The sequence below is a fragment of the Ambystoma mexicanum genome, chromosome 1q (assembly GCF_040938575.1).
Source record: "Ambystoma mexicanum isolate Mex_15411 chromosome 1q, UKY_AmexF1_1, whole genome shotgun sequence".
Lineage (NCBI taxonomy): Eukaryota > Metazoa > Chordata > Amphibia > Caudata > Ambystomatidae > Ambystoma > Ambystoma mexicanum.
Window position 1 is genome coordinate 1,525,458,106 of NC_090922.1, and position 18,321 is coordinate 1,525,476,426.

At 50.1% G+C, this 18,321-nt stretch overlaps 1 protein-coding gene across 3 annotated transcripts in view; it reads right to left on the reverse strand.

Annotated features, from left to right (window-relative positions):
• Positions 1–18,321, reverse strand: part of CDC20 (cell division cycle 20) — a 200,844-nt gene that overhangs the window by 69,779 nt on the left and 112,744 nt on the right. For all 3 annotated transcript variants that reach the window (XM_069642439.1, XM_069642441.1, XM_069642440.1), the window contains exon 9: positions 16–141. In XM_069642439.1, the coding sequence (XP_069498540.1) occupies positions 16–141 (126 nt within the window). The remainder of the gene's footprint in view (positions 1–15; positions 142–18,321) is intronic.

The window sequence follows — 18,321 nt, forward strand, 5'->3', positions numbered from 1 at the left end:
AGTCATAAACCTCACCTGGGACTGGGTATCCACAGAAGACAGACACATGCCTGAAGACACGTTCCATATTCGGATATGCCGATCACTGGTTCCCCCACCAGTCGCCAACACATTGGACTGCCATGGACACCAAGACACAGCCTAGAAAACAGAAACAAGACAACTGAAGCAGAACTAGTGGCAACACTTGTATGGGTGATGTGCAAAGAACATGGTGTCACTTTAGTGCAGGCATTGACGAGAGCCCAGCAGTATCTCAGGGTTTGGAGTGTAGAAAGTAGCTTCCTTACCTGTAATTCTCCAGCATTGTATCCTTCATGTATTCACATGCTTTTGAACATTACCAGTCAGGCTTGGAATCCTCAGTAACAAAAGCAATTTACCTTTATATTTCTTTTTAAACTGCTTGCCACTTAGTGCTCTATTCAACATTTTGGGTCATACTACCGACAGCCAATTCGACTGGTGTGCTTCACTCGCCCCCTGCTGGCAATGACTGAAATTTGGCAGCGCATGTAATGTGGCAGATTAAACCAAGAAGATCCACGGAGTAGGAGGGAAAATACTTACCTGTATATCATCTAAGTTCACTATTGAACTGAGTAATGCTTAAGTTTTACTGTATATGTGAATAAGTTTACTTAGCTGTAACTGTACCCAGATGCCTTTGTGTTTAAAAGAATATTTTTATAAGGCTACTGTTTTAAGTATTTTTAAAAAAAACAGGTGTGCCATGAGGTCTTTGTACATTCCTACAGCACTTCTCCCGCCTAGACTAAGCCTGGCTGCTCATCCATTTGTTACCAAATATTTTGGTTAGTTCAGGCCACAGAATTGGAGCCCTGTACACCAACTGTGGGTTATACCAACGCCGAGAACAGGAGTTACAGGTATGCAATTCTCCAGCATTGGATCTTTCATGGATTCACATGATTTTGAGTATTATACAGGACAAATAACCAAAAACAGGAAGAGGCACGAAGCAACCAATCTCACCTCATCTCACGCCAACAGGTTGTGAAGCACTGCAGGGCTGACTGCTCCCTGGAATTCTACCCACAGTACAACCTTGTGAAGGTATGGATAGACCTCCATGAGGCTGCCCTGCAGATATCCTGCAGGGGACCACTGGGCAAGGAATGCCATAGTAGAAGAAATGGTCTCGTTGAGTGTTCCTTGGTCTTCCTGGAAGGGGTCGGTTGGCCAGATGGTAGCAGGAAATGCATGCAGACAGGCTCCGAAGTGATGACTTTTAGAACACCTTTGTACGAGCCACATAGAACTTAAGGGCTGGGGTGACATCTAGAGTTTAGGGATCAATCTTCCAGATATGGAGATCCAACGACGAATGGTAAAATCAAGGGTTCATGCAGGTGCAAATAAGGAAACTTAAGCATGAAGGGTCGTGCAAAGGACCACTTTAAAATGGTGAAAACTCAAGTAAAGGAGGTTTGCAGCTCACCTACCCAACCTGTCTGAAGTAATGGCAACAATGAATGCTTTATTCCAGTAGAGAGCCATCAGGGAGGCTCTGTGTAGAGGCTCGAAGGCAAAGCTCATTAGCTTTGAGAGGACTATGATGGTCACAAGCTTTGACACGCTCCTCACTGATGGCTACAAGATCTTCTCCGTGCCCAGATCCAACCGCTCCAGAGGTGGTGTAGTCCCGATCTTCCCAAAGTATTACTGCCTCTCATTCCTACACAGGCCTACTCTTTCGAATGCCTCGTCTGCAGGCTCTCCCTCCCTTGGCCATTCCCTTACTGGGGCTACCATCTAATCAGCCACCTGGTCAGATCAGCATCCTCCGAGTGGGCAGACCCCTCTTCCTTCCTGGTCTCAACCACTCAACTCCTTATCGGAGACCTCAACATACACCTCTGCGACTATTATCCCCTCTGGCCCGACACTCTGCAGGGCAGATTCTAGATGTTCTGATCTCTTCAGACCATCCCTTCGATCCCTCGCACTACTCTCCTCTCCTGGAGTGATCACTTTCTCCTTTCCTCCCAGCTCACCCTCTACTCCTCGGGCCAAGCCAACTCCAGCACTGCCACCTACCTATTCGGTTTTCCGACCCATGAAGCGTGTTAGTTGGGGCTTTTGACGCCACTCTCCCACTCCTCCCCACCACCCCCACCTCCTCATCCCTTCACTGACACCCGGACACAGCCCTTTCCATGCTCCACTCTTGCCCGTCATGAGGATCCGCTTTAATCCTGTATCCAAGTGCACCTCTTGGTACAACTCAGACCTAGTCACCCTTAAACGCAAGTTGGCTGAGGGGAAATTGAGTGCTTCTGGGACATCCTCTGACGAACTGGCCTGCCGCCTGCTCCAAAGGCAATACCGGCTCTGCATCCACACCAAGAAGAGAGCCCAAATACAAGCTGCGTCCCTGCAGCATCCATCAACTCGGCCAAACTCTTTAAAATCTGCAAGGAGCTGGCCAATCCTGCTGCAGTCTACCTCTCCTGTCCCCTCCCAGGCCCTCTGCACAGCCCTGGCTTCTCATTTAAATCGCTAACACTCAGGACATCCTGTCCTCTCCCTCTCCCCCTGCTCTTCCTCTAGCCCTTCTGCAGCTACCCCCCCCCCCCCAATTCTCCTCAGACAAGGTTTCTAGACCGGTCCTCTCTACCTGTGGTGTTCCAAAGGGGTCCAACCTCTCTCCTTGGCTATTCAACCAATACATGGCACTTCTTGCCCATTGCATTGCTCCTCTGCCCCAACTTTCAGTGCTATGCGGATGACAACTCATTTTAAAGCTCCCTTCTGATCGGTCGGTCCGCCATCCAGGAGTGCTGTGCCGTCAATGATCTCTGCCTTAATGCCAGTAAGCCCAAGATTCTTCTCATCGGCACACCTGCACCCTCCTTTACTGTCACTCTGGCCAGCCTCTTCTTGCTCCCACCTGTGAGGCTAAAAACCTCAGGGTTATCTTTGACTGCACAATTTCCTTCTCTCCTCACATCTGAAGAAGTCACACTACCAACTGCACCGCCTCAGGTATTCTTCCTTTCCTCTCCTTCCTCCAGAAGCTCACCGTCTCCAGAGCTCTGGTTCTCTCTAGGCTGGACTACCGCAACAGCCTTTCTAAATCTGTCTGCCTCTACTCTCTGAAACTCATTCAAAACAGGACTGCAAGACTTATCCTTGGCCTCAAGCCCAGGGTTTGTATCTCTCCAGTACTGAAATCTCTGCACTGCTCCCAGTGGCGGCGGGGATCAAGTTCAAAACCCTCTGCATTGTCCACAAGACCGTCATGGGGCCTCAATAGCCTCCCTGAAGCTTGAGAACCATCTCTGGTTCTGGAAGCACCACAAGACCTTCCTCTTTGCTTCCGCTTTCTCCTTCTCTCCACCTCTCCCCTGCTGATCTCCTGGCTGAATCTGAAACCGCACCGGTTACCTGGCTGCCCTCCGATTTCAGGCCTGCCGCCCCCCCCATCCCATATATGGCCACTGAGCTCGAGGGGAAGCATTTAATTAGGTTAGCACTTATATAGCGCACCTAGCCTGGAGGCATCTGGGCGCTTACACAGTGAGTAGCATTTTCACACAGTAACCGTTAAGGGTGTCTTGGTTGCTTAAACCTTGGCGAAGGTGCGTTTTAAGTTGTTTCCTGAAGATCCAGAAAGTCTTGGAAAGTCCGAGTGGTAGAGGAAATGAGTGCCAAAGTTTTCTGGCAAACATGGGGAAGCTGCTAGCACCGGCCTTTTGGAGCTTGAACCTAGGTTTGGCAAGGTGGTGCTATAAGTTGCTCGGCTGGGTCTGGAGCATAGGGTCAGCGTGAAGCTGCTTGATAAGTAGGCAGGTGCCTTCCGGAGATACAAGCGAGGGTGAGTGACTTGAACATGATGCATTCCCTTGTTGCCGTTGCTTAGTGGCTGAGATGTTTGTAGATGTGGAGAGGTTGAGCGCAGCCCTAAGTGCATTGTTTTGTAGGACCAGTAGTTTCCCGATATTCTGTCTCGAGCGTTGCAGTAGTATAGGCACGCAAGGACCAGGGCAGTAGCAAGAGTGAGGCAACTAAGTGGAAAGGAATTTGCTACATGCTCTGATGAGTTTGCATGTCTGTGCTGTTGTGGCATTTGTTGAGGGAGGAGTCTAGATGGAAGCCGAGCGTTTTTACCTCATTCGCAACTTTGATCGATTGTATGTCCATCTATATTGAATGACTTGAAGGTGATGGAGTTTAGCGGTTGTGTTGGAGCGGATGAGCAGCTCGGTCTTATCGTTCAAGCAAAGACCATGTTGGGCCATCCAGTCTTGGCTTGCTCTGAAGATGCTGTGGAGGGTGGTTGTGTCAGTGGCATGGTCGCCTGAGAAGAGTAGGTGACTAGTGGGAGCAACTGTGGTGGGGTGCCTCGGCATTAGGGGAGAAGACCTTCATGGTTCTGTCGCTAAGGAAAGACTTATCCAGAGTGTGGCGTTCGGGGAGAAGTTTTATGTCGATGATAGGCATTCAAAGAATATTGTGATCCACCAGATCGAAAGCAGCGTAGAGGTCTAGGCGCAGAAGCACAGCTAGCTTCCCATTGTCCGAGGTAGTCTTTGGTTTTTAAATCCAATAGTGCAGTTTATCCTGTGTCTTGGACAGAAACCTGATTTACATAGCCCTAGGGTATTTTTAGCTTCCAGGTAATTCTGGATCTGCAGATATGCTACGCAATGAAGAATTTGAAATTTCATGTACTGTTGTAATAGGGCTGTAGTTGGTGGGAGTGTCCGGGTCCAGGAGGCTTTTTTTTTTAAAGGGGTAGAACCCACACTATTTTTCGGTCAGATGGGACGTTAAGGAGGCATTAATCAGACTGGTGATGAAATCCATGTTGGGATGCTCATTCTTTGATGACTGAGGGTGGACAAGGGTCACTTTGGCATTTGGAGGGTTGGAGGGTTTAAGGCAGAGGATGATTCAGTACTTCTGGGATGGAGACCTCAGAATTCAAATAGGGGAAGCTCCTTGGGGAAAATTGGTGTTTGGGAAGCTTATCTAGGCTGTTTTTTTTTCGCTTCAATCGTGGATTGGAGGCGACTGAGCAGTTTGAATGTTCCTGCACCAGTATACGTCTTTGTTGCAGCTATCAGGGGGCGGGATAGGCATTTCTAGTTCTGAGGATTAGGAATAGTTCCTTGGTGCTGGAGTTAGCTTTAGCAATTCTGTCATTGTAGAATCCCGCTTTAGTGAGCAGTACCTTTTGTTTAAAGTCACTGGAGGCTGTATCAAAGAGGGTTTTGTTGGTAGGCGTGGGAGTTTTCCAGTGCTTTTGCTTTTCTTTTGGTTATTCTTAGATCTTTTAGCTCGGGGTGAACCAGGAGTTGAGGCAGGCTGGTTTAGTTTTGCGTGTCTCAAGCAGAACTATTTTTGTTTATGGCAGATAGGATAGTAGATTCTGGTCATAATGGTGGGGTCCGTGGAAGAAGCCAAACCAGGTTGTAATAGATGGAGCAGGTGATTAGCTGTGATGTTTGTTTCTAGAGGGAGCTTCTGGGGCTCTGTAGGTAAGGTGGTTAATGCTGCACAGTGTTGATATTGAAGGTGATAAGGTGGTCTGTCCAGGGGAGTTTGAAGTGATGGTGGCGGTGCAGTTGATGTCTGCCAGCCAATCAATTGTGCGACCTTTAACATGAGTGAGGCCTGAATCCTGTGAGTAAACCCATAGCGCATTGGTGTCCTGGGGGGTCATTTAGACCTAGGTTGAAGTCCAAGGAGAAACAGTGAGCTTTGGGGGTGGAGTTGAACGATACGAGCTGTGAGATCTGTCGTGAATGGGCACAGAAGGTTGGTAGATGAGGTAGATGTTGAGGGTGGCTGTTAGAGACAATTTCACAGGAGGAGTGGGGAGTGTACAGCACCTCTTGCATGCACCTCTCCCATATCCAGGGAGGATCTGGCGATTGCCACTCCACCTCCTTTAGAATGGAGTCCATCCCCTCTGCAGATGGAATAGTGGTCAGGGACAGAGTTGGGCCAGTGGCATCATTGAGCCAGGTTTCCAATATGGATAGGAAGTCTAGTTTGAGACGAGAGATAGCAACATCCAATAATCTTTAAAGATTATAAATCAGGCATTTTTAACCATCCGGTGTTGGAAGCAGTTTAGTAAACGGTTGGGTAGCTGCTGCCCTAATCTCCCCATTCATCACCCTGTGCACCTCAATTGAAAATACCTATGCCTCTCCCCCTCTACCGCAAATTCCTATATGCACCCTGCAAATGGTCAACCCTTCTGGTCCTGAAACAAATCCTGGATCAGCCTACAACCCCCTCCCGCCATTTGTTAAAGGCCCCTTCCTCCATTCCCAGAGAGAAGTCCCCCATTATTAAAGATTGGCGTGCATGGTGAGGGGAGGAGTCAGTTTCTTCACCAGTTTATCCCAGGTGTCCGCTAGCAGTTAGTTATGGCACTGGTGTTTGGCCTAGGTTTCAGCAGCCATAGTACCTCCCTCAGATCATGTGCTACTGCCCTGTCCATTTTAACCCAACACATCCCCCTCAGCCCCCAGAGAACCACTCCCTTACCACCTGCAATTGTTTTGTTGAAAATTGGGGAGAGCCACCTCCCTTCCTACTTGTTGCCATTAAAAAGTGACAGCTGATTTGTGGCCTCTTAATTCTCTTGCTGCTTTCCCCAGCTCCCCAAGGACGTTGGGAGGTATGTCCAACAGGATCGCCCGAAATAGGAGTCGGGGGAGCGTATCCATCTTTACTGCCACCATCCACGATACCCTTAGGTTTTGCCACTTTTTGAACGCCTTCATCGACTTTAGTATGGGTGGGTAGTTGGCTCCATGCCACCCCTGCAGTGCTCTGCTGGCTTGGTGGATTTTGAGATTAGTATAGGAGTCATACCTAACCAGACGCTCCTGTATGCGAGTCCGATGGGTACCCATTTCATATTTTATTGCCATTGTATTTTTGTCCCTTGCTCCCCGCAGTAGGCATGCCAACAGTGCACCAGCCTTGTTGGCTTTTGCACAGAATGATTGCCCGAAGAGCAGGCCCAACCCCCCCCCACCCCTGCTTTTTTGTTCCTAGCACGCCCCACTGCCAGCCTATACGCCGTCATTGCCTTTCTAGTAGGAGCAGCAGCCGTCCTTTTCCCTGCCCCCCTGCCTCTCCTCCAATTGGACCTCTAGGGCCTTCCTCCGTTTCACCCTTTGCCGCATTACAAGAAACCTGGCTGACGGAACAGTGCCATCTTGATGCAACACCTTGCAGATATTGGCTATTATAGGCCCCATTGGAGGAATATTAATTTCAGTACACCAGCCTTGGGATCTTAGTGAAATGATTGGGTCATCTTCCATGGTTCAGGTGGTTAAGTAGTTCACATACAAACTGGTATTGAAGCGCTGACACTGCCCGGGGGCATCAAGGTGCTGTTACAGGAATATGTCTCTTTGTTGCATATTTATTATAACGCGCTTAATACCCAGAGGTTTCGATGAGTGATCCCGGAGATCGAACATGTGTTGCTTCGTGTAGTCTTGTCTCCAAGGAGTGCACGTTGCCGCAGAGTTATCCTCTCGGGTATAGATCAACAATTATGAACCCATCCCACCCTCCCATTTTGCTGCCTCTAAATGGAATGGACACAGTTAGAAAAATATTAGATAACAATGAGTAACCTTCCAGTTAGAATAGTGGGAGATTTTAATGCTAGACCTAAAAAATCAAATGGATCATTTCAGAGATGCAGGCAAACCTGTGCGGCTCCTGCTCGATTTATCTGCCGCATTTGACCTTGTGGCTCATAAGACTCTTTGCTATCACCTTGCTACTGCGGCTAACTTCTCCCCCAGGGCGTGTGCCTGACCTAGTTTCTACAGGAAAGGGCTATGAAAGTCCTCCGACTCAGCCTGTGCTACACCTAGTCACATCAAATGCGGAGTCCCACAGGGCTCCTGCACTGCGCCTAACCTTTTCACGAGGCACCCGTTTAACATGCTGGACTCCCTGGTCATCGCATATACCAATTATGCTGATGACAGGTGCTTATCCCTCTCACATGTGATAAGCATGACATGGACACCCTCAACTACATTTACTGAACAATCCAATCTTGGATGGCAGAAAATTGGTTATGCCTTAACAGTGACAAAACTGAACTCTTGGTAATTGGATCCCCAGCCTCCCTGAGTAAACTAGATTGTCAGTATAGGCCCTCACCATTGATAACATACCCATCAAGGTGTCTCATACAGTCAAGACCCTGGGTGTTCCTGACTATGAATAGACCGGTGAATGCTATTGCCTCCTCTGCAGCATGTTATTCCAAACTGCTTAACGGAGCCAGACCCTTCCCCATCTCAAAACTCCCTTACCATTGCAAGGGCAATAATTGGATCCAGATTAGACTATTGCAATGCCCTCTTTGGCTATATATTGCCAGAGTTACCCACAAACTCCAACTGCTCAAAAATAATGCCCTCAGAGCCACTACCGAAATCTCTAAAAGAGACCACATCGGTGAGAAGAGGTGCATTGGCTGCGCATTAGAGAAAGAATCATCTTTAAAACCCTCGAGCATAAATGCGTACATGACCAGGCACCCCTGTACCTGGTCCAAAGAATAACCAAGCACACCTCGTCCCCGGCCTATGCAAATAGGCTTGCCATTCCGAAGACCTGCAGACTTGGCGCAGGCAGCACCAGCTTCCCCGCTATTGCCACCTCACATTGGAACACTCTACCTGCGCACCTCAGGATGATGTATTCTCACATAGCCTTCCGTAAAGCTATTAAAACCAGGTTATTTGTACGATTCCACACTGCACCCTGTCCTTTCACATTAGCTCCTGGTTGTGACTCATTGTTATCACCTGCTGAAACCTACCTCCTCACTCAATGCATCTAATGTTCAAACCTTCCATGTACACATGACAATGCATTACTTACCGTAAAAGCATTTCTGATGGTTGTATCTGCTTAGATTCACATGCTGTGCATAGTTCGACATCCAGTGGTCACTGCAGAGTATTGCAGACGTCGACAAGGCGTGTCTGTAACACTATCCCTATAGTGACGTGCAGTGTACCCACAATCCCTCAGGCGTCGAGGTGAACAGAACTCCAGGTTGCCGCTTTGCAAATGGACTCAAGAGACATTTGCAATGAAAGCTATGGAAGCCCTGGTGCCTCGAGTGGAGTGTGCTCTTGGCTTGAAGGGTACTTCTCTCTAAGCAAGAGAGAAACAGAGTGATGCATTGTACAATCCATCTAGAAATAGTGGATTTCGAAACTGCATCTCCTCTTCCTGCTGCCACCGAGACAAAGTACTGATTAGTCTCTCTCAATGGTCTAGTTCTTTCCATTTAAAACATCACTGCTCTTCGAACATCGTGTATGCAGGCTCTTCTCACCTAAATTTGAAGGATTGTGAAAGAACATTGGTAGTTCTATTGACTGGTTGACATGGCGTTGAGATACATTTTGGTGCAAACCTAGGATGTGTGCGTAGAACCACCTTATCTTGTGAACTGTTACAAAGGGGTCTAGTACAGAGAGCGCTTGTAGTTCACTTACTCTCCTAGTGGAGGTGATGGCTATTAGAAAAGCAGTCTTAAGAGTGAGGTCTTTAAGTGTTGCTTTGTGCATGGGTTCAGAGGGTGACCCAATGAGCCTGGTTAGTACCACATTTAGGTCCCATCTGGGAGCGGCGTTAGCTATGGGAGGGTGGATCCTCTTCACTCCTTCCAAGAAGGAGTGAATAACGGACTTTCCACCATGACACTAAGTTGGGAAGTGGTGTATGCGGAAAGTGCTGCTAAATGGACTAGAGTTAAACACCAAGCCGAGTCTAGTAGGTGGGTCAGGTACAGAACAATTCGTGTGGGAGAGCAGTCAACTGGGTTGATGCTCCTTCCCCTACACCAGATGACAAATCTTTTCCATTTGCTAGAATAACAGTGACAAGTGTTAGGCTTTCTAGCCTCCGAGAATGTCCATGCATCTCTGCGGGAGTTGTAAATGTCCAAATTCTATGATCTCAGGAGCCAGGCTGCTAAGTTCATGGTCTGATGGCATGGATGCAGTGTCCTGCCGCCCTTGTCCTGTGACAGCATGTTGTGCAGGCAGGGAAGTTTCACTGGGGGAGATAGACATCACCATCAAGTGAGCGAACCATGGCTGCCGGGCGCACATAGGGGCCACTAGTATCATGGTAACGTGTTCCTGGTGCATCTTGTGCACTACCTTGTTGAGAAGGGGAGTCGGGGGGGGGGGGGGGAGCGTAAACAAATTTCCCTGACCATGGTATCGATAGACCGTTCCACTTGGATTGGTTCTGGGGGTACCTGGAGGCGTAATCTTGGCATTGTGAGTTCTCCAGAGTTGAACAGATCTATTTCTGGGAATCCCCATTGTGTGAAGACATCGAAGACGATGTCTTCGTGTAACCGCCATTCGTACTCCAATGGCAGAGAGAAGTCTCTGCTGAGTTCGTCTGCTAGCAGATTGAGTTCCCCGGTACATGTTGTGACATTAGGAACGCTGTGTTTAGCCCACTTCCAGATGTTCTGAGACAGCTTGGAGAGTGAGTGCCCCCCCCTGCTTGTTGAGGTAGTACATGGCTGTGGTGCTGTCCGTGAGGACCATCACGGTCTTCCCTTGCAGGTGTGCCTGGAAGGCTTTCAGTGCCTTGAATACATCTAGTAGCTCCAGTAAGTATGTGCTTGGATGTTACGCTCGGAGTCCAGACTCCGTGAGCAGTCTGATGGGATAGGTGAGCCCCCCCCACATCCTGTGAGGGATGCATCTGTGGTTAGAGTGGCTTCCACTGCGGGGTGGCGAATGGTTTCCCATTACCAGGTTTTCCTTCGACCACCAGCGTAGCGAGAGAACCAAGGCCTGCGAGACCACCACTAGATCGTCCCATTGTCCGCTGGCCTGACAACACTGGCTGTTGAGCCACTCTTGCATTGGGCGCAGGCGCGCGTGAGGTACCAAATAAACGCCAACATTCCTAGTAAGCGCATTGCTTTGCGTACCGTCCTCTCGACTGGACACATTGAGGGATTTGAAACCGCATGTTTTGGACCCTCTCGTTGGAGGGGAAGACGAGGCCGTCCTTTGTTCGAATTAGAGCCCCTAGGAATGGTTTGATCTGGCTGGGGTCTAAGCTGGACTTCTCGTTGATGGAGAAGCCCAGATGAAACAAAAGGTCTACAGTCTTTTGGGTATTTGAGAAGCATGTTTCGTAAGAATCCCGTTATGAGCCAATCGTCGAGGTAAGGATATACTGGGATGGACAACCTGCGCAGGTGGGCCGCTGCCACTACCTTCGTGAATACACTTGGCGCCGATGCTATGCCGAAGGGTAGCACTCTAGTAGTGTTTGCCCTCCATCATGAACCTGAGGCATTTCCTGTGCGCTGGCAACATTAAAATATGAAATTATGCATCTTTCATGTCGTGTTTTCATGTAATCTCCGTGTGAAAGCAGGGGGATTACCTCTTGTATAGTCACCATACAAAACTTTTGAGGTTTGACAAATTTGTTCGCTGGGCGCAAATCTAGTACAGGGCGCATGGTTAAGTCCTTTTTGGGTACAAGGAAGTACAATGAGTAAATCCCTTCCGTTACCTGGGATAGAGGCACGACCTCTATAGCTCCTTTTTCTAGTAGTTGGTCCACTTCTTGAAGGATGGCGAGGTGTTCTGGCGACATGCGTCGTCCCCTTGGGGGGTCTTTACGTAGGGGAACTGTTGAATTCTATGCAGTAGCCGCGGGCTATGGTTGATAGTACCCCAGCGGTCTGATGTTATACCCTCCCATGCTGGAAGAAAGGATGTTAACTGGCTCCCGACCGGCGAAGCATGGGAGGGGACCCGAATCTTTGAGTCAATTGGTGTTGGTGGCTTGGGAACCTCTAGGGGTGGGACCCCGACCTCTTCCCTTGCCACAACGTTGTCCTCTTTGGTTATATTGTCCACTGGTGCCTTGGTTAGAGGACCAGTTACCTGCAGAGTATTGCTGTTGCTGCTGGCATTGGCCTTGAAAAAAACGTTTGTTACCATAACCACGTTTGTTGGGAGGCCTTGAAATTTGGTCTAGTGTCTCGATTGTGTCAAATTCCTTCTTTGCGGTCTCTAGTGCCTCATCCACCGCCTTACCAAAGAGGTTTGCATCTTCTATAGGTTTGTTAAGAGATGCTTGTGTTTCAGGTTTAAAGCCTGAATTACGTAGCCATACATGGCTTTTGAGTAGGATTCCTTGGACTAGGGAACGCCCAGCCGTCTCTGCAGCATCCAGAGTATTTTTAATGATGCTTTGGTTGACTAAGGTCCCTTCAGTCACCGTGGCTAGAAGGCGAGTACATAGGGGTTCCGGTTCCTCCTCAATGTCCTTACGTAGTTTGCTCCATTGTGCATCTGCGTAACTTGCCAGCAAAGAGTTGTTGGCAATTCTTGCGGAAAAGGCAGCTGAGGCTGTAATCCTCTTTCCTAGGGCATACCATTTTTTTACCCTCATTATCTAGTGGTGCCTCGCTAGTTGACAGCGGGACCCCTGCTCTCTTCCTGGTATTTGTCACCACTAAGGCATCTGGTACAGAGTGGCCCCTGATGTATAACTGGTCCGATGGAGAAGGACTACATTTTTCTATCCTCGGGTTGACCCCTCTAATCAACACGGGAGTGGATAGTGACGGAATAATTTGTCTCTTTACTGAGGCGAGGAGGGGAATGGTTTGGCTGACAGGGGGTTTCTCCTTAATGATCTTTTCTACAAAGTCGAGGTCAGGAGAAGTTTCCCCGGTCTCGAAATGCGCTGCTGCCTTGCGTAGGAGTGCATTAAAGGTAGGTTGATCGTCTATAGGTGATGTATTCCTAATACGCGAGTCTTTGGGTGGGGACAGGTTTATGGCTTCAGGGTCAAAACGCTGATGGTGGACTGCCAGGGCTGTGAGGCGCCTTCTTCTGGGTCTTCTCCGAAGAACCCCTCCCCACCCCCATCACCCATATCCGTGTTGTCTTCAAAACCTTCCTCTAGGTTTTGTTCCCCGTCATTGCTTAAGAATTCGTCATCCTCCTGAAAGTGGGGGTGCTCTCAGTGAGGTCATAAATCTACATCCTCTTGGGTGGGGAATCAAACAGCCTGGGGTACTTGGCCCTGGGATCCTCCTGAGGTCCCTCTTGATCTCTTGGGTGTTGGAAGGTTCTGAGTCTCCATAAACCTCGCCTTCTGGTAGGCTGGGAGTCCCTCTTGACGGAGCGGGCGGTTCCTGCCTTCCTCGTGCCTTTTCAGCATGTCCCGCGCTTTATGAGCGGTAACCAACGTCTCTTTCGCCGTCCGTCTCTGGCCATCGGTGGAAATAATCTGCGCCAGGCTCTCGACAACTAAACTGTCTGTCAAGGGTACATCTGGCGTCGACGTTACAGGCATCGCTTGCTCTACGCCGACTGGCGCTCTCTGCCGGTGCGCGTTCTGGCGGTTTAGTGATTGCGCCCTCATCTGGGGTAGCCCAGGTCGCTAGTCGCGGTTGCGAGGGGGGGCTTCAGACTCTTACGGTCTGAGGAGGCCGCCGGTTGGACCTGCGTCTCCGTTGGCGCTAATGCTCTTTGTCTTAGACGAGGAAGAGCCGTGGGTTGTGTGTTTATGGGAGTGTTTTCTGTGTGCGTCCTTGTCGCTGGGGTGTTCATCCCCATGAGCAGGGCGTTAGCCAAGCTTGTTGGGACCAGGGACAGATGAGGAGCGTGAACGCTCCTTAGAGAGATCTACGACTTCCAAAACGGAAGTCGGGTTGTCACATTCCTCGTCACTTGCGGCGGGTGAATCAGACCTAGACATGGCGTAGGCTGCCCACCTCTTGACCCTAAGGTCTTTTAAAGTCTTCGGCTTAAGGAGCCGACAGGCCACACAGCCGTCTTCTTTGTGGTCGAGGGGCAAGCAACGGTTACACTGTTTATGCTGGTCTTTCCAGGTAAATTTGACATTGCAACGCGGGCAAAACCTAAAGGGTGTCCTCTCCATAGCCGAGGAACAGATTACATGTGACAACCCCAAAGGAAAGGGAGGGGAAAGGGAAAGTCATTCTCAAAGAGAAACAATAAATGTCGCACGACCCCACTCTCCCTACTGTATTTAGCCGTCGAGGCCAGGCCACGTGTTTGGCGAACAACCTCCGTCGAAGACCTTGATCGGCGAACAGCTTTGCAGCTACGACGCCGAAGGAGGAAGTAATAATATAAGTTAAGGCCGACCAAAGTTTTTTGCAATGTCTCGAGGAGCTCCGGGTATAGGCGACCACTATCTGGGCGGAAAAAAACAGGTACGGGCCTCGACGCGGGAGGGATTGTGGGTACACTGCACGTCACTATAGGGATAGTGTTACAGACACGCCTTGTCGACGACCCCTTCGACTAATACTCCGCAGTGACCACTGGATGTCGGACTATGCACAGCATGAGATTCTAAGCAGATTAAACATCAGAACTCTTATTACTCAAACTGTATGTGTAACTAAGCATTCATGTTGGGCAGCGGTTAATGTAACCCTGAATCACGCTTACAAATTGCCTGTACTAGCGCCTTGACGCCCAAGGGCTGTAGCGCGCTCTACAAATCCAAATAAATGTTATCATTCAAAAGTAAGTTCGCTCATGCTGCAGTGCCTGCAATAAAGCGACAGGATAAGGTTTGGACGAATACGGTAAATGCTTATGGTTTTATCAAACTAAATGGATATTGTACAGGGGACGCCATCAAACTGATGTTTTGGGCATTTAACAAATGAAATAAAGCCTCTGTGTGAGTGGTAAATCAACAATGTTTTAGCCAACCCGGCAGGATTGACGTTTATGTAGGACATGGCTCTCCAGACACATGAGGAACGCGACCATATGGCCTTGGGTCTACTTCTAAAACACTTAATAGGATAACCCATTCCTACGACTTAAATGGGGACATTGATCAATAGTGGCCAGATTGCATTCTCTGGAATGCACCTCATTTGGATTAAGTTAAAATGACATCCGATAGGCTACTCCCATCTTTATTCAGCAATGTTATTAATGGGGACTGTAGCATAACCAATATCCTGTCTGATTTCACCATTGTGTGAAAGCCTATCCAAACACTAAAAGTTCCCACGAGCGTTGGCATAGGGTCTATAAGGAACAAGTTACTTACCTGTAACTGTTCTCCAGCATGGGTCTGGCATGGATTCACATGCTCATGAATATTCCCTGTCAGGCTGGGAATCCTCGATAAAGAAAAATCAGTATCAGTTTCTGATCTGTCTTTCGTAGTAGTAACCAATCACTGATCGCTGCGTCATACTGACCACAGCCAATGACTGCCATCTCCCTAAGCCCCGCCTCTGGCAGCCATCTTCAGATTTGGTAGCACGTGAAGTGGCAGCATGACCAAGTGAAGAGCCGCAGAGGGGTAGGCGGGAGGGTTCGCATGTGAATCCATGCCAGACCCATGCTGGAGAACAACAGTTACAGGTAAGTAACTTGTTCCTTCTCCAGCATGGGGTCTGGCATGGATTCACATGCTCATGAATAAAATACATAGCAGTACACACATGCACAACCACGGGAGGAGGCAACAGGCTCAACATTAAGCAATACAACAACTCAACATTAAGCATCTCTTACCTTCTCACCAGGCTCACCTTAGGCGAACAGGTTGTGCAGCACTGCTTGGCCGACCCTGGACTCCTCCCTGGAATCCCGGTCGACGCAGTAGATTCGTGAAGGTGTGCGTCGACCTCCACGTAGCAGCCCTGCAGATGTCCAGCAGGGGCACACCAGATAGGAACGCCGTGGTAGCTGCGATCGCTCTGGTGGAATGGGCTCTCGGACGGCCGGGCAGCGGTCTGTTTGCCAACCGATGACAGTACATGATACAGCCGGAGAGCCATCTGGAAATGGAAGCCTTTGAGAGAGCCTTCCCCTGATTGACAGGTCCAAAGTTCACAAAAAGTTGCGACGTCTTCCGAAAACTTTGTGCGGTCCACGTAGAACTTCAGCGCTCTAGCCACATCCAGCGAGTGCAAAGTCCTTTCAGCCGGCGACAAAGGCGACGCTTCTTTCTCCAGCTGAGCGTGGAGAGCGGTCGCCGATGGCCTTAGGGGATTAGCAGGCCTTGAAAGCCCTGCCTGGGCCTCCGTGAGTTTGTGCATTTAATATTGTGTAAAGAAAAAGTAACGTTGTTTTATTTTTCTCGCGCTCCCAGCGCGTGTGTGGCCTGCTCCTGCTCCCCCCCTCCCACTTCCTGGTCTTTCCCCTCCCTCCCCGCCTCCCTGCCCGCCCACCCCCCCCTCTGATTGGCTGTGTCCTGCCTCCCCTCTGGCCTACTCGACGGCCGTTCCCCACGCTCGCTTCTTTCTCCAGCTGAGCGTGGAGAGCGGTCGCCGGTGGCCTTAGGGGATTAGCAGGCCTTGAAAGCCCTGCCTGGGCCTCCGTGAGTTTGTGCATTTAATATTGTGTAAAGAAAAAGTAACGTTGTTTTATTTTTCTCGCGCTCCCAGCGCGTGTGTGGCCTGCTCCTGCTCCCCCCCTCCCACTTCCTGGTCTTTCCCCTCCCTCCCCGCCTCCCTGCCCGCCCACACCCCTTCCCCTCCTCTCCCTCTGCCTATAACCTCCCCCCCTTCCTGGGCAGCCCTCTGCCCGGCAGCCCCTGCGGCTAAGGGCCCCAGGCCAAGGGCGACTCCTACAGTGCGGCTCCCTGTGTGTCTGCAGGTGTCCGCAGGGGACGCCAGGCGCAAGTTCCACCTGTTCTCCAGCCCACCCCACCTCACCTCACCCGCACAATGCCTCGCCCCCCTATTCTAATTTTCCGGTAAACTAGAGTGTTTCTCTCCTCTCGCAGGAATCTCAAACTTAGGTGGCCCTGACCCCCTACGCATTACTGTTTGCTCTTCACTGTGTTAAACTAGGGTGTTTCTCTCCTCTCGCAGGAATCTCAAACTTAGGTGGCCCTGACCCCCTGCGGATTACTGTTTGCTCTTCACTGTGTTAAACTAGTGCCCTCCACTCACTTCCTGTCTGCATACTCGTGTCGTTCGCCTCCCCTCCTATTCCATGGTGCTCTCCATCTCGCCTATCTACTCTAACTGCTTCTCCATTGACTATCCTGCTCTCCTCACTAAATCCGGTAGGAAAAAGTTTAAAAAGGACATCCTGGTCTCCAACCCAGGCCTCCCTATCGCTGACACCTACACGAGCGCCTGCTCCAAGGAAACTCTCACTGACATTCTCTTCTTCGTGCCTTCACCTGACCTATGGACCCTTCACATGGTCGCTGTGCTCTCTCCTTTCTCCACCTCTCCCATTAATGGTGGCACCCGTTGGGATGTCCTCTTGGCCCCTTTCCACTCCTCTAAAGCCATCATTAATGTCTATGCTAACGGGACCGTCTTGGTCCAAGGCCCTCAGGCCAACCTTCACCTCTTTGATAGACGCTTCCCATGCCTCATCAACTTCCTCTCCGCTCCCGCTGTCCCCCCTCCTCTATCCTCAGCTACCTTGCCTCCCCCCTCCCTCCCTGCCCCCTCCCTTGCTCCCTCTTCAACTCCTTCTCTAACACCTCCGCAGGGTGTACCTCTGATCTGTACCCCTCCCCGGAAGTTTTTCAAGGGTGGCAACCTTCTCCACATTGCCACTCTAAACTCTCGCTCTGCCATCAAGCACTCCTCTGATATCTGTCGCCTTCTTGAGGAACTGGACCTCGACATCCTCGGTCTCACTGAGACTTGGTTCACTGCCAGCTCTGCCACCAGCTTCGACACACTCCTACCTGACGGCTACAAGATCCTCTCCGTGCCCAGGCCCAACCGTTCAGGGGGTGGTGTTGCCCTTATCTTCCCTGAGTGGATTCCTGCCACTGTCACTCCTACGCAGACCTACTCCTCTTTTGAATGTCTTGTCTGCCGACTTTCTCTCTCTCCTAGCCATTCCCTTACCGTGGCTACTATCTATCGGCCACCTGGTCAAATTTCCTCCTTCCTCTCTGAGTGGGCTGATCTCTCCTCATCACTCCTGTCCTCAACCACCCAACTCCTCTTTCTCGGCGACTTCAACATCCACCTTGATGCCTCCTGTCCCCCCACTGGTCTCTTTCGCGAACTCTGCAACTCTCTCTCACTCTCTATTCTCCCTTCTGGTCCTACTCACTCTGCAGGGCACACTCTTGATGCTCTGATCTCTTCTGACCTTCCCCTCTCCCTCCCTCTCTCCACTCCTCTCTCCTGGAGTGATCACTTTCTTCTATCCTCCCACCTCTCCCTCCCTACCCCACAGGCAAAGCCACCCTCTTCACTGCCACCCACCTTCTCGGTCATCCGACCCATGAAGCGTGTGTCAG